This window comes from Belonocnema kinseyi, chromosome 7 (assembly GCF_010883055.1).
Source record: "Belonocnema kinseyi isolate 2016_QV_RU_SX_M_011 chromosome 7, B_treatae_v1, whole genome shotgun sequence".
Taxonomy (NCBI): Eukaryota; Metazoa; Arthropoda; class Insecta; order Hymenoptera; family Cynipidae; genus Belonocnema; species Belonocnema kinseyi.
Window position 1 is genome coordinate 34,627,748 of NC_046663.1, and position 14,919 is coordinate 34,642,666.

Sequence of the window (14,919 nt, forward strand, 5' to 3'; positions counted from 1 at the left end):
AAAAAAAAAAAAACCAATTTTCAAGGAAATGCTTTATCAAAAGCATGAATTTTCAACTAAGAAGATAAATTTTCAACTAAAAAGATCAACTTTCAATCAAATAGTTAAATTTACAGTTCAAAACTTAGATTAAAAAACAAATTAACTAAAAACATGATGAATCTTATACATGAAATAATTAAATTGTCAGTTAAAAAAGGAATTTCCAACCAAAAAGATTAAATTTCAACTAAAAAGATCAATCTTCAACAATTAAATTGTACAAAATCGTTAAATTTTTTACAAAGAAATGAATTTTTAACCAAAAATCAAAAATATTAATTTTCTTATACAAAAAAAAAAAAAACGCATTTTCAACCAAGCAGATAAATTTTCAACCTGAACAAGAATTTTTATATAAAAAATATAAATTTTCAACCAGAAAGTTAATCAAATAGTAGAATTTTCTATCAAAAACATGATTTTTCAACTAAAACGATAATTTTGCAATCAAATAGTTGCATTTTTAACTGAAGAGGATTCTTCATTTAAAAAAATCGAATTTTTTAACTAAAAAAATGATGAATCTTCCAATGGAATAACTAAATTTTTCTTTTCTTTCTTTCAACTAAATAGTTCAATTTTCAGTTAAAAAATGATTTTTCAACCAAAAGAGAACTAATTTTCAACTAAAAACAAATCTAAAACTAAAAAAATATTTTTTTAAATTGTTAAATGTTCTGCAAAGAACCAAAACTATGAATTATCAAACAAAAAGATTGATTTTCTAATGAAAAAAATGCATTTTCCACTAAAAAGATTAATTTAGAATCACATAGTAGAATTTTCAACTCAAAAAATAATTTTTCAATCAAATAGTTGAATTTTTAAGTTAAGAGGATCGTTCATTTTCAAAATAAAACAAAAAACACATAAAAACAACACGAATTTTTTCACTAAAAAATGATGAATCTTCAAATGGAATAATTCAATTTTCAGATAAAAAATTAATTTTTATCACAGATGAATTTTCAACTGAAATAACAAATCTAAAACTAAAAAATATATATATTTTTAAATTGTTAAATTTTCTGAAAAAAATAAAAAATATGAATTTTCAAGCAAAAAGATTAATTTTCAAATTACAAAAAAATAGCATTAGTAATTAAAAAGGTAATTTTTCAATCAAATAGTAGAATTTTTAACTTCAGACAATCGATTGTTCACCAAAAATTGAATAGTTAAATTTACAGTTCAAAAGTTAAATTGAAAAAAGAATTAGCTAAAAAAATGATGAATCTTCAAATGGAATGATTAAATTTTCAGTTTAAAACAGAATTTCCAACCAAAAAGATTAAATTTCAACTAAACAGATAAATCTTAAAAAATGAAATTTTAATAGATCGTTAAATTTTTCACAAAGAAATTAATTTCTAACGAAAAAAAACAACGAATTTTCAACTACAAAGATAAATATTGCGCCAAAAATGGAAGAGTAAAATTACAGTTCAAAAGTTAATTTTCAATAAAAAAGAACGAATTTTCAATAGTTAAATTCTGACTCAAATAGAAAATTTTTCAACTAAACTGATAAATCTAAAACAACAAAAATGATATTAAAAAAAAAAAAAAAAAAGGTTGAATTTTCTATAAAGAAATTAATTTTTAACCAAAAAAGTCGAATTTTCAAAAGGACCACTGACTTTTAAACTAAATAGTATAATTTTTAACAAAAAATCTTTAATTTTTCAAGAAATTAGATCAAGTTTCCATTAAATGGTTGAATTTTGAAATAAAAACATACATTTTTAACCAAACAGTTAAATTTGTAACCAGAGACATGAATTTTTTATTCAATATATTTAATTTCTACTGAAAAAGACCAATTTTCAACATAATACATAAATTTTTAATCAAATAGTTGAATTTTTAACTAAAGAGGATCGATTTTCCAAAACGAAAGTTGAATAGTTAAATTTGCAGTTTAAAAGTTAATTTTTAACAAAAAAAAGACCGAATTTTCAAAAAAATTTCCAGCGTCAAGAAATGTTAAAGAAAAAGATCAATTTTCAAAATAAAGGTTGAATTTCCAATCAAATAATCGAATTTTTATAAAAACATTGAATTTTCAATCAAAAGAAGTTAAACTTTCAATTCAGAAATGAATTTCCAACTACAAAAAAAAAAAACGAACTTTCAACCAAATAAAGGATAAATCTTTAAATGGGAGTTCAATTCAATAAAAAAATACGATTTTTCAACAAAATATTTAAATCCTCAATCGAAAAGACGAATTTTCAATAAAAAAAAGTTAACAAATGATAAACCGTCAAAAAAAAGAGAAAAAATAAATTTTCAACCAAGTAGTTAAATTTTCTATAAAAAAGATCAGTTTTTAACAATTTAATTTAATTTATACGCAAAAAATCGAATTTTCAGCAACATACATGAATTTTCAGTTGAGAAAAAAAATATGAAATATTTACATTTTCAACCAAATACTTAATTAAAAAAAAAAAAAACAAGTTTAATTTTCTATTAAAGAAGACACAGTATTCACAAAACACATTAATTTTCAGCTAAAAATTATTAATTGCCAACAAAAAATGGAATAATTAAATTTTGAGTTATTAAAAAAATATCAAAAGATGAAGTATTAATAAAAAAAAAATTAATTTGCTACCCAAGCAGATCGGTTTTAAACAAAATAAATTGATTTTCTAACAAATAAATGAATTTTTAACTAAAAAAGATTAATTTACAATAATAAATAAAATAGTTAAATTTCCCGTTAAAGAAAATAATTTTCAAACCAAAATAACAAATTCTCAACTACAGAGATTAAGTTTAAGAACAGAATTTGTTTACATCATAAATTAACATTTAGCTAAAAAAGGGAAAAATAATTTTATCAAGTTTTTATGGAAAAAAAATTTAACCAAATTTTTGAAGGTTTTAATCAAGAAGATTATTTTTCTAACAAATGGATTATGTAAGGCTTCAATAAGCAGTTGAATTTTCAACAAAAAACATGACTTTTTAACAAAGATCAATTTCATACCGAAAAAGATTTTTTTAATTGCATAGTCAAATTTACCACCAAAATAGTTGAATTAAAAAATAATAAAAAATCAACTTTTCATAAAGTAGTTAAATTTTCTACAAAAAAGATCAATTTTTAACAATAAAATTTAATTTCTACCGAAAAATCTAATTTTCATCAAAATAGATAAATTTTCAATTGAAAAAATCAACTTTGATCAAAATATGCTATGGTTAAATTTTTAACCAAATACTAAATTAAAAAAAAGTTTAATTTTCCATTAAAGAAGACACATTATTAACAATACACATTAATTTTCAATTATAAAACTATTAATGCCCAATAAAAAATGGAGCAGTTAAATTTTTAGTTAAAAGATGAAATATTAATGAAAAAGGATTAATTTTCTACCAAAACAGATCGATTTTAAACAAGATAAATTGTTTTTTAAACAAATAAATAAATTTTTAACTAAAAAAGATGAAATTGCAATAAAAAATGAAATAGTTAAATTTTCAGTGAAAGAATTTAATATAAAAGATTTTAAATTTGTTTTTTAAACGAAAAGATTAAATTTTAAAGGCAAATTTTCAAATAAAAAAAATTAACTTTCAACTGAAAAAGTAAATAATCAAGTTTTTCATAAAAATAATAATAAAAATAAGAATTTTCAACAAGATTTTCTAAAAAAAAAAGAAGAGTATTCAAGAAAATGATTGAACTTTTGTTACAAAAGGAATGATCTAATGCTTCAACTAAAAATATGCATTTTAGAAAGATTAATTAAGTACGGAAACAACGAATTTTCAACAAAACAGTCCAATTTTGCACCAATATAGTTAAATTAAAAAAAATTTTCAACCATATAGATCAATTTACAACCGAGATTAAATTTTTTACCAAAAAAGGCAAATTTTACAGCAACAGACATAAATTTCCAATTTAAAAAAAGATCAATTTTCAACGAGGAATGAAACAATTAACTTAATAAATTATTCCCGATTAGAACTGGATTATTACACTCAAAATTACCAGAATTGTTTCCCCCTCGTCAAATATTTTTTCGGAACAATAAAACGCCTGTTGTGCTGAAAAATAATAAATAAACAAATAAATGAATAAATAAGAAAAGTGTGTTGTTGCACCTTCGGAGAAATTGTCGCGGAACCACGCGTGCTTCTTAATCTCGCTGATCTTAAACCTGCGAGAAGGTTCATGAACGAGAATATGTTTAATCAAGGAAAGTGAAAATTTATCCAGTTTCTTCCAGGGTGTCACCGACATATACTTTCCATTTTTCCACGCTTCGTATTCTGGACACTCTGCCGAGGCTTGATCCCAAGGCAGTTCTGTATTTCAGACAGGGGACTGGTTAAAAACTGAAGAATCAAGCAATTGATTAAAACTTAGAATTAATCGCTCCCACAGATTTGTCTCCTATTGAAGATGATCTATAATAAAAGTTCATTAAGACACAGGTCTTTGCAAGTACCTGCATGCAAATTTCATTTAATTTAATTTAATTTTTTTTTTTTTTAAATTAAAAATATTATTCTTATATTTATTATTTTCAAATAAAAGCACATCACGAAATTACATTATTCTTGATTTTTGTTAAATTCAGAGTGTCTAGCGGACCTTCAGAAAAACTTTATTTCAGGTACTTCGGAGGCATTTTGAAGTTTCTTATTTTTTTAACTTGAACAACAATTTTTAAAATTCAATAATTTTTTGCTGAGTTGAATTTCGTCAGTAATGCAGCAATTTTTGATTAGAAATGGTTGAATTTTGACTGAGTTGTCGAATTTTAAGCTAATTTAGCAGCGGAATTCTCAACTGCAGCGAAAACTGATATGAAGTGTTTGCGCGTTGTTGCTGAAGCAGTAATCAGTTCTGATAGCGAAAAATATGAAGTTGTATAAAAGCGTTAGAACAGGATAGTTGGGAAATTTTATTTTCAAAATTAGCTCATTTTTATGTCATTAGGAAATATCCAAAGACCCGAATTTGTAGGTTGTCACATTTTTTATATAGAATCTTTTTGAAACGAAATAACCAAATTTCAAATAAAAATTTTATCACACTAAAAAATGTTTAATTAAAATTTTATTTACAGAAAAAAATTTCAAATTAAAATTTTATTTCACTAAAACAATTTCATTTCAATAAAAAAATGTTTACTTAAAATTTTATTTACATCAACAAATTTCAAATTAGAATTTTATTTACATCAAAACATTTCAAATAAAAATTTTATTGCAATAATAAAATTTCAAATAAAAATTATGTTAAAAACATTTCAAATGAACACTTTATTTAAATAAAAAAATTTTAATTTCATTTCTATAAAACAATTTTAAATCAAAATTTTATTTCAATAAAACAATTACATTTCAATAACAAAATTTGGAATTAAAATTTTATTTCAATACAAAAATTGCAAATAAAATTTTTATTTATATCAAAAAATTTCAAATAAAAATGTTATTGCTATAAAAATATTAAAAATTAAAATTTTATTTTAATAAAAACATTTTAAATGAGCACTTTATTTATTTAAAAAATTTCATTTATATAAAAAAATTTGAATTGAAGTTTTATTTCAATACAAAAATTTGAAGTAAAAATGTTATTGCTATAAAAATATAAAAAATTAAAATTTTATTTCAATAAAAACATTTTAAATTAATATTTTATTTCAATAAAAGAACTAAAATTTCATTTCTATAAAATCAATACAAAAATTTCAAATTAAAATTTTATTTCAATAAAAAAATTACATTTCAATATAAAATTTTAAATTGAAATTTCATTTCAGTAATAAAATTTGAAATTAAAATTGTATTTATATAAAAAAATTTCAAATAAAAATGTTATTGCTATAAAAATATTAAAAATTAAAATTTTATTTCAATAAAAACATTTTAAATTAACATTTGATTTTAATAAAAAAATTAAAATTTCATTTCTATAAAAAAATTCAAATTCAAATTTTATTTCAATAAAAAAATTTCAAATTAAAATTGGATTTCGATAAAAAAATTTCATTTCAAATAGAAATTTTATTTCAATAAAACAATTACATTTCAATAACAAAATTTTGAATTCCGACAAAAAAATATGGTTTTTACACCAAAAGTAACATATTCATATTTGTTCATTCCAAACATTCTTTAATACAATAGAAAACAAAATTGCAAAATGAACAAATTTTGAAAGAAATGTCTAAATTTTCAATTGAAAAATATTACTTTTCAACTAAAAAATATCAATTATTAAAAAAAATGAATCGAAAATTTTAGCTGAAAAAATTAATTTTCAACTGTAACAATGAATTTTCAATAGAAATAGTTGAAATTTGAATAACAAAAAATTAATCTTTAGAAAAAAAATATTAACTGAAACTAAAATAATTAAATTTTCAGTTTAAAAAATTACTTTTCACCAAAAAATAGTAACATTTTCAAACAAAGTTATTAATTTTTAACTAAAACTGCAAATCTTTAACTGAACTAGTTGAATTTTAAACCAGAAAGATGAATTTTCAACTAAAATGATGAATCTTCAATCTAAGTAGTTGAAAAAATGAGTTTTTAACCAAAAAAGATTAATTTTGAGTGAAGTTATGGAATATTCAATTGCAATAATAGATACAATTTCAGTTTAAATAAATACATTTTTTTTACCAGAAAAAAAAAGAAACAGTTTTTGGGGCGAAAAAATTCCTTTTCATCCAAAGAAAAAAGTTTAAATTTCAACCACGTCATTTTATTTCCAACCTAAAAGATGAATTTTGAACTAAAATGATAAATATTTAACAGGGATACTTGAATTTTTAACTGAAACAAATGTTTATACAATAAGATTAACTTGCAAGGCAAAAGATAATTGTCTAGAAAAAAAAAAGATTTTCAACAAAATATGTGGAATTTCAACAAAGTAGTTCAATTTTCAATTCAAAACGACAACATTTGATCTAAATTATTTAATTTTGAAGATCAATTTTCAACAAAACTGAAGAATTTTCAACTGAAATGGTGAATCTTCAACTGGAATAGTTGAACTTTATGCCACAAAGATGAATTTTCAACCATAAAGATTAATTTTCTACAAAAAAAGGCGAATTTTTCACAGGTGAATTCAAACAAAATTTCATATTTTTCAAGCCCTACTGATTTCTAACCAAAGAAGTGACTAATGACTATAAAAAATTGAAATTGAAAATCAAAAAGTTAAAAAAAAATTTTAATCGTAAAAAATCCCATTCATTACAACTAAATTTGAGTGGACTTAAAAAAATTACAGGAAATGGAAAGAATGAAATGAATTTCATAAAAAATCAATCTGAATTAAAACATTAATCTATTGAATAGAAAACAATAAAAAAATATGAAAAAAGACTTTATTGAATTGTTGTAGAATTAGTTAATTTCAAACAATTCAAAAGATCTCAGGTTAAATCAACAAGAATTCAGGGCGAATTCCAAATTACTTACAAAAAATATTTGAAAATCTCTTCTCCTAAAACTAATAAAAAAATTATTTCATAATATTTTGAAATATCCGAAAATATTCCCAATCCTTTAAAATTAAAAAAAAAAATAAAACTATTGGAAGATAAAAAAAGGCACTGAATTAAGTAGAATGGGATGGTAGAATGATTAAGAATTAATTTTACGGTGTTACTTAAATTATTAAAATTAATTTTAAAAACCTTGGATTTTTTTAATTCTTTAAAATATTTCGAATTAAAAATCCTTCAAATTATTGAAATCCATTCGATATATCTCGGTATCTTTAAAAATACCCTGAAATATTTCAAAAGAATTCTCAAAAATTCAGAAAAAGGTATATACCTGAATTAATTATTAAGTAAATGACAGTCCTGATTATTGTCTACAGTTACTTCTTTAAAAAATTGCCTAATTTTCTACTTTCTTCAACACTCCTGACTCTTCGAAGCTTTCACCTAATTATAAAATATGTTGTAAAAACTTTTCCAGGCCAAAAAAAAAGTGCAAGGACTTTTCCAGGACGCTAGACACCCTGCTTAAATAATTAAAATTGCTAAGCATTGCTCAGCAGTGAATAAATCGAGTAGAATATTGAAAATAATGAAGTACTAGTTAAGAGAAAAATTACCTCCGGCCAGCAGAGCAACAAGGATAATTCCGGAGGACCAAATATCTGCAGGTTCGGCTTGATATGGCCGTTCGAGTACTTCCGGAGCCACATAAGGTAAAGTTCCACACCTCGTATCTAGAGAACGTTCTTTACCTTGTAACCTATACACAGTCGCAAGACCAAAATCCGAGACTTTCAAATTATCGTTTTCATCCAAAAGTAAATTTTCTGGCTTCAAGTCTCGATGGGCAACACCTCTACTGTGTAAATATTCCACTGCAGAGATTAATTGCCTAAAGTACTTTTGCGCTTCCCATTTTGGCATTCCAATGTCGGGTTCTAGAAGAGAAAAACCACTTTTAATTTCGAACTAGTTTCTTCAATTTTTTGGCTTTATTCGAGACTTCACGACCCAAAATGCTCTCAAAACAGAGGAAAAAGTTTTTTTTTTTTTTAAATAAATTTTATTTTTATTTAGTTTGTCATCAAATTTTTCGCGAAAATAGGGAAATACGTTCTTTTAAATAAAATTATTGTCGGTATCCAGGGTGGCAAACATTTTTCACGGTCAAAATAAACTAATTAGATTAATTTTTATTTAACAAAGTCTAATTTTCAAACTAGAAAGCCAAATTTTTTAATAAAATAGTTTCATTTTAAAGTCAGAAGACGACACTTCTACCAAATTGTGGTAATTTCAAGCCGAAATTTTTAACAAAAGAGTTCAACTTTTAAGTAACAAAAATTTGTACAATAAGGTAATTTTTAACCAGAAAGACACAGTTTTTACAAAATTGTTAAATTTTTAAACCACAAGACGAATTTTCTACAAAACATTTTAATTTTCCACACACAAATATGAATTTCAAAAAAAAAAAAAAAAAAAAAAAAAAAAAAAAAAAAAAAAAAAAAAAAAAAAAATAAACCTCGAACCAAATAGTAAAATTTTCAAGACAAATGAAGAATTTTCAAGTTTTTAAACAGAATTTTTCAAATACGACTTCTATACCAAATTGTAGAAATTTCAAGACAAAAGACGAATTTTCTACCAAATTGTTGACATTCCAAGCTAAAAGACGTATTTTCAAACGAACTGATGAATGTATTTCAAAAAAATTAATTTGGTAGAAATTAGTTCAAGTTTCAATTAAGCAGTTGAATTTTCAAACGGAAAAGACAAAAGGAGTTGAATTTTCAAGTAAAAAAAAGACATTTTCTATAATAAATTAATTTTTTACCAAATACTTAAATTTTATATAAAATTCTTAAATTATCTAGCCAAAAGATTAATTTTAAATTTAACAGTTAAATTAAATATACATCCACGTTATCATTTGCAATGCTCTAAATTAAAAAATCAATCAATGAACTTTAAAAATTTCACAATTATATAATTTTAAGGAATTTTAAGCTAGAAAAAAATATTAGAAAATTGAAAAAATTTGAACTAAACACTTCTAAAATTAGAAGTTCGATTATTTTATTTTTAAATAGTTTAAACATCCTTGGAAAGCTTCAAAATTTTATTTAAAAAATGATAGCCCAATATAAAACAAAGTGTAGATTTTCGCAGATTTGAAACAAAAAAAGTAGATTCTTTTCAAGAATTGTGAAAGGCTTTAAAAGAATAAAAAAACTTTCTTATGATTCCTAGGAAAATTAAAAATAACTTTTTATTTGAAAAATTATTTTAAGAGAATATTGAAAAAGTTTCTCAAAGATTCAAACAAAATTTTCCAAAAAGATTCTAGAAGATTTTAACAACACTTTCTAAAATCAGCATGATAAATTTTTATCTTTTTAAAACTTCTAAATATCTCTCAAAATTACTCAAATGTTTTCTACAAATGTTCATTTGTAAATTATACATGAAAAATTTAAAATTTCACTTACAAATTAAGCATTTTTCAAATATAACAATTAAAGTTGTAACGTTCAAAGTTTAAAGGCTCTTCGAAATTTTAACAATTCCAGGTTTTCTATGTCAAATAATTCAGTTAAAAATTCATTAGTTTTAAATATTTGGTTTCAATTTACTTCTCTGAAATAAAAATTCAAATATTGCTAAATATTCAATAATTTATGTTTTTTTTTTTTAATTAAAAATTTCAAATTGAATGGGTTGAAAATTCAATATTTTAGACAGAAAAAATATGTTTAATTTAATAAAATCCTTTAATTAAAAATATATTATTATGAAGTTATTTTTAAGTTGAAAATAGTTTATGAAATTTCAGTCACACGTTCACATTGGTTTAATGACTACACTTTCAAATTGAAGCCGTTTAAGTTTTAACGTTAAAATCTAAAAATTCTTAAATTTTGAACTGGTTTAAAATCGTTTTTGTTAACTTTTTATTACTTAAGGCACAGATAAATAAATTTTTTTATTTATTATTAAATAAAAACGTTTTTTATCAAAAATTTTCAACATCAAAGGCTTTTATTTTTTATTTGTACAAGTCTTTAAGAAAGCATGTAAAAATTATTTAAATTAAAAATGTAAGCTTAGAAATCCAAATTTTAAATGGAAAATTTTTAAAGTAAAAAAATTTTGAATTACGCATTGTAAGCTAAATACTAGCAAAATTGAAAAGGATGATAATTGAACTAATTATTTAAAAACTGTTGAAATCGAACGTGTACAGATTTCTCTTCTACAAATTAAAAAAATTTCCGATAAAAAAAAATCACTGTCATTTCCCGGTATTTACTTTAACAGGACTAGCTTTAAATTACTAAAATTTCAAGTTGAAATATATTGCTTTTCTAACAATGTGGTTGTATTTGTAATAAAAAAAAAGGATACTTTCTACTAACAGATGCATTTTCAATCTAAAAGTCGAATGATTGGGAAAAAAATCGACTTTTAATTATACAGACCCACAAAAAATGATCTTAACCGTGTACAAGACTATTGTAGCCTTATGTATTTTGAACCGCTGAATCCGAATCCTACCTCAGAGTTGAGATTTAACGCAAAAATGTTCCCCTAGCCTAAGAAAAAGTAATTTTTTGGGGGAATTCTGGAATATGCGCAAGTGATAATTGTGAGAGCTGAACGTACTTTGCAGCTAATAAATGCACTTTTATGTATTTTCAGCTGCTGAATCCGAATACAGGCCTTACATTCCCTATGGAATAAAATATAGGGACCAAAGGGTATTTTTTGCCACGTTCATAGGGAACTTTTTTCGTGCTCAAAGGATTAATAAATCCAAAAATTCAGGATAAATTCATAAGAATTCATAACCATTCAAGTTAAAGTCAAAATAATTCAAAAGAATTAGAATTTTTTTAAATACTCATTGATTTCTGTACAATCGGAATGAATAAAAATTTCAGTTTAATTTAAAAATAAATCGCATGAATTGAAAACAATGCAAAAATATAAAAAACCTCATTGAATTCAGGAAGTTTGAAACGAGATTAGAAAAGTTAAAGAGGATTTCAAAGAATTTGATAAAATGCTGAAGAATTCAAGGTGAGGTTAAAATAATTTGGAATCAATCAAATCAAAACTTGAAAAATCCTGTGAAGTAGAATTGATTAAATTTAGAAGAATTCATTTGAGTTCCCAAAAATTGAAAAGAATTAGGAAATGCCAGTAAAGTTTAAAGGAATTGAATTGAGAAGAATTCGATTAAATTAATAAAAAATTAAGCTGAATTTAAAAAGCATTTAAGTGAATTGAAAATAATATAAAAACATAAAAAAATGCATTAAATTGAGTATGTTCAAAATGGGATTACAAAAAATAGAAGGAATTCAAAGGAATCAAATAAAATGCCTAAGGTTTTAATGTGAGTTTTAAAGACTTTAAGTTGAATTGAACAAAAACTTGTAAAAAATGCATTGAATTGTGTGAATTTAGAAAAAAATCAAAAGAATTCAGGATAAATTCATGTCGAATTCCAAATGAGTTTGCCAAAAAATATCTTAAAATCTTTTAGACTCGACGAAATTACTTACATTGCGTAAAAGCTCGGGGAAAATTTTAACGTTAAATCTCAATTCTGAAGTCGGATTCGGATTCAGCGGCTCAAAAATAGATAACTTTTTTTGTGGGCTTGTGTTATTAAAATAAGAATTTTCAACAAAAAAGTGTACTTTTATGAGAATAGTTGAATTTCCGAGAAAAAATGTAATTTTTAACAAAATCGTTGTATTTACAACCAACGACTAAATATTTCAAATACAAAATATGTATAAGACGAATTTTCAATAAAAACTGGAATAATTCAATTTTCAACTAAAATGATGAAATATTCAACTGAATTAATTAAACTTTCAGTAGAAAAGAAAAAGATTACTAACTAAAAAAATACATCTATCAAAAAAGAGGAATTTTTAAATCAAAAGAAAAATTTTCAACAATATGTATGAATTTTCGAATAGGCAAGATCCATTTTCAACTAAAAACGGCATATTTATTTAAGTTTCAGTTGAAAAAAATGAGTTCTCAAAGAAATAATTGAACTTTCAACTAATTATGAATCTCTAGCTGGAATAGTTGAATCTTAAACCAAATAGTTGAATTTTCCGCCGAAAAAGAGGATTTTAAAACTAAATTTATGAAAAATTTAATTGAATTAGTTAAATTTTAAATCCAAAAGACAAATTTTCGAATAAGCAGAAGATACATTTTCAAATAAAAATGGCAAGTGTAGTTCAGATTAAGTTGAGAATAAATAATATTTTAAACGAATAGTTAAATTTTAAACTAAAGTGATAATAATTTTACTATATATTTTTGATATTATTTTTTAGTTTTTACTGAAATTGTAAATATTACTTTACTTTAGTTGAAAATTCAACTCTTTGGTTGAAATGTTACGTATTTTGTTGCAAATTAATTATTTTTAAAAATTAATATTTCTTGGTTGAACATGTAACTGCTTTTAATACAAAATTTAAAAAAAATCAACCAAAAAAGACCAATTTTTAACTAAAATTATGTAATATTCAACTGAATTAGTTAAATTTTCAGTAACAAAAAAACCTAAATAGTTGAATTTTAAACAGTTAGAAAAAATAATTCTGAACCAAAAAATACTTCTTTAAAAAAGATTAATGTTCAATTAAAAAGAATTTTTAACACAGTGTGTAAATTTGCAACTAAAATGATGGTATATTCAAATCGATTAGTGAAACTTGAATTTTTTTTATACTTGAATTTTTTTTTAAACAAAATAGTTAAATTTTTTATTTAAAATTATGAATCTTGAACTGAATCAGTCAAATTTTGAAGTAAAAAAGAAAAAGAACAGAAAATAGTTTAATTTTCACTAACATTTTTTATTGAAAATATATTTCTGTGTAAATTTAATCTTTTTTTTAGCTAAAAATGCAAGTGTGTGGTTAAATATTAATCGGTTTAGGTTCAAAATTAACTTCTTATACAAAATTCACATTTTTTGGTGAAAATTCAATTTTATTTACAAAGTTTGTATCTTAGGCTTCAAAATGAAACAATTTAACTATTTGGTTGGAAATTCAGGTTTTTTGGTAGAAAATTAATCTCATTTTGTTTTGTTAAAACCAACTATTTTTTAATTGGAATCAAAATCATTTTTATTGATACATCAACTCCTGGGTTGAAATTTAAGCTACTTGCTTGTATAATCTTTATTAAATGAAGATTCAGCATTTGAGTTATTTCACAATTAGGTAGAAAATTTTAATCTCTTTGGTTGGAAGTTAAATTGTTCGTTGAAAAATCCTTTTCGTTGAAAATGTAATGGGTCGGGTAGAAAATTAGGCTATTTGCTTCAAAATATAACTATTTAGTTGAAAATTAATTATCATGAATAAAAATTATACTACCTGATTTTTGATAAAAAATGTATCGTTTTAGTTTGAAAATTCAAGTATGTATTTGAAATTTTTTTAGTAATGAAAAAAAAGTAAAATATAAAAAAAATAAAACAAAATTAATACTAACATCACTTTTTAAAAAAATCATGTTTTTGGTTGAAGATTCATTATTCTTGTTAAAAATTATGTTGTTTTTTTTGGTCTAAATGAATATATTAAACTGAAAATTTAACAATTCCATTTTTTGTTGAAAATTAATCTTTTTTAGTAGAAAATTCAACTATTTGATTGAAAATTGATGCATTTTGTCAAAAATGGGTATTTTTGGTAGAAAAATGAATCCTTTTGCTTAAAAATTTAACTATTTGGTTGCATGCAATTGCTTTTAATTAAAAATTAAAATCCTTTTTCGTTTAAATATAAACTAATATATTTTTAGTGAAAATTCAACTGTTTCGTAGAGAATTCGCCCGTTTGGCATGAAAATTCAACAATTTCGTAGCAAATTGAACTGTTGCGTGGAAAATTTACGCAATTTGTTCAACATTAATTTTTTTGACTCAGAATTTAACGATCTGATTGCAAACTCAGCCGTTTTGTTGAAAATAAACGTATTTCTAGAAAAATTAATTTTTCTGATTAAAAATCCGAGGATCTGGTTGAAAATTAAACTTTGCCGGTCAAATTTTTTAACTACTTCCTTAAAAACTCAATTATTATGTTGAAAACTTCATTGTTTTCCTGAAAATCCAAGTATTTCATAATAAAAAAATTAAAAAATTCGTCGCAAATTCAACTGTCTTCCAAACAAGTTGTCTTTTTGGTTTAAAAATGTAACTATTCGATAGAAAATGTATATATTTGGTTGAGAATTCTTCCCTTGATTAAAATTTCAATTATTTGTTTAAAAATAAACTTTTCTAGCTGAAAATTCGTCATTGTGTATCAAAATTACA

The 14,919-nt window shown here is 22.6% G+C and overlaps 1 protein-coding gene across 3 annotated transcripts in view; it reads right to left on the bottom strand.

Moving 5' to 3' along the window:
• LOC117176219 (serine/threonine-protein kinase grp) overlaps nucleotides 1-14,919 on the bottom strand; it is a 29,689-nt gene that overhangs the window by 11,755 nt on the left and 3,015 nt on the right. For 2 of the 3 annotated variants that reach the window (XM_033366352.1, XM_033366351.1), the window contains exons 3-4: nucleotides 8,165-8,485; nucleotides 4,168-4,371 (exon numbers count right to left, since the gene is read on the bottom strand). In XM_033366352.1, coding sequence (XP_033222243.1) covers nucleotides 4,168-4,371; nucleotides 8,165-8,485 — 525 coding nt within the window. The remainder of the gene's footprint in view (nucleotides 1-4,167; nucleotides 4,372-8,164; nucleotides 8,486-14,919) is intronic. The other variant, XM_033366354.1, reaches the window with a different exon arrangement.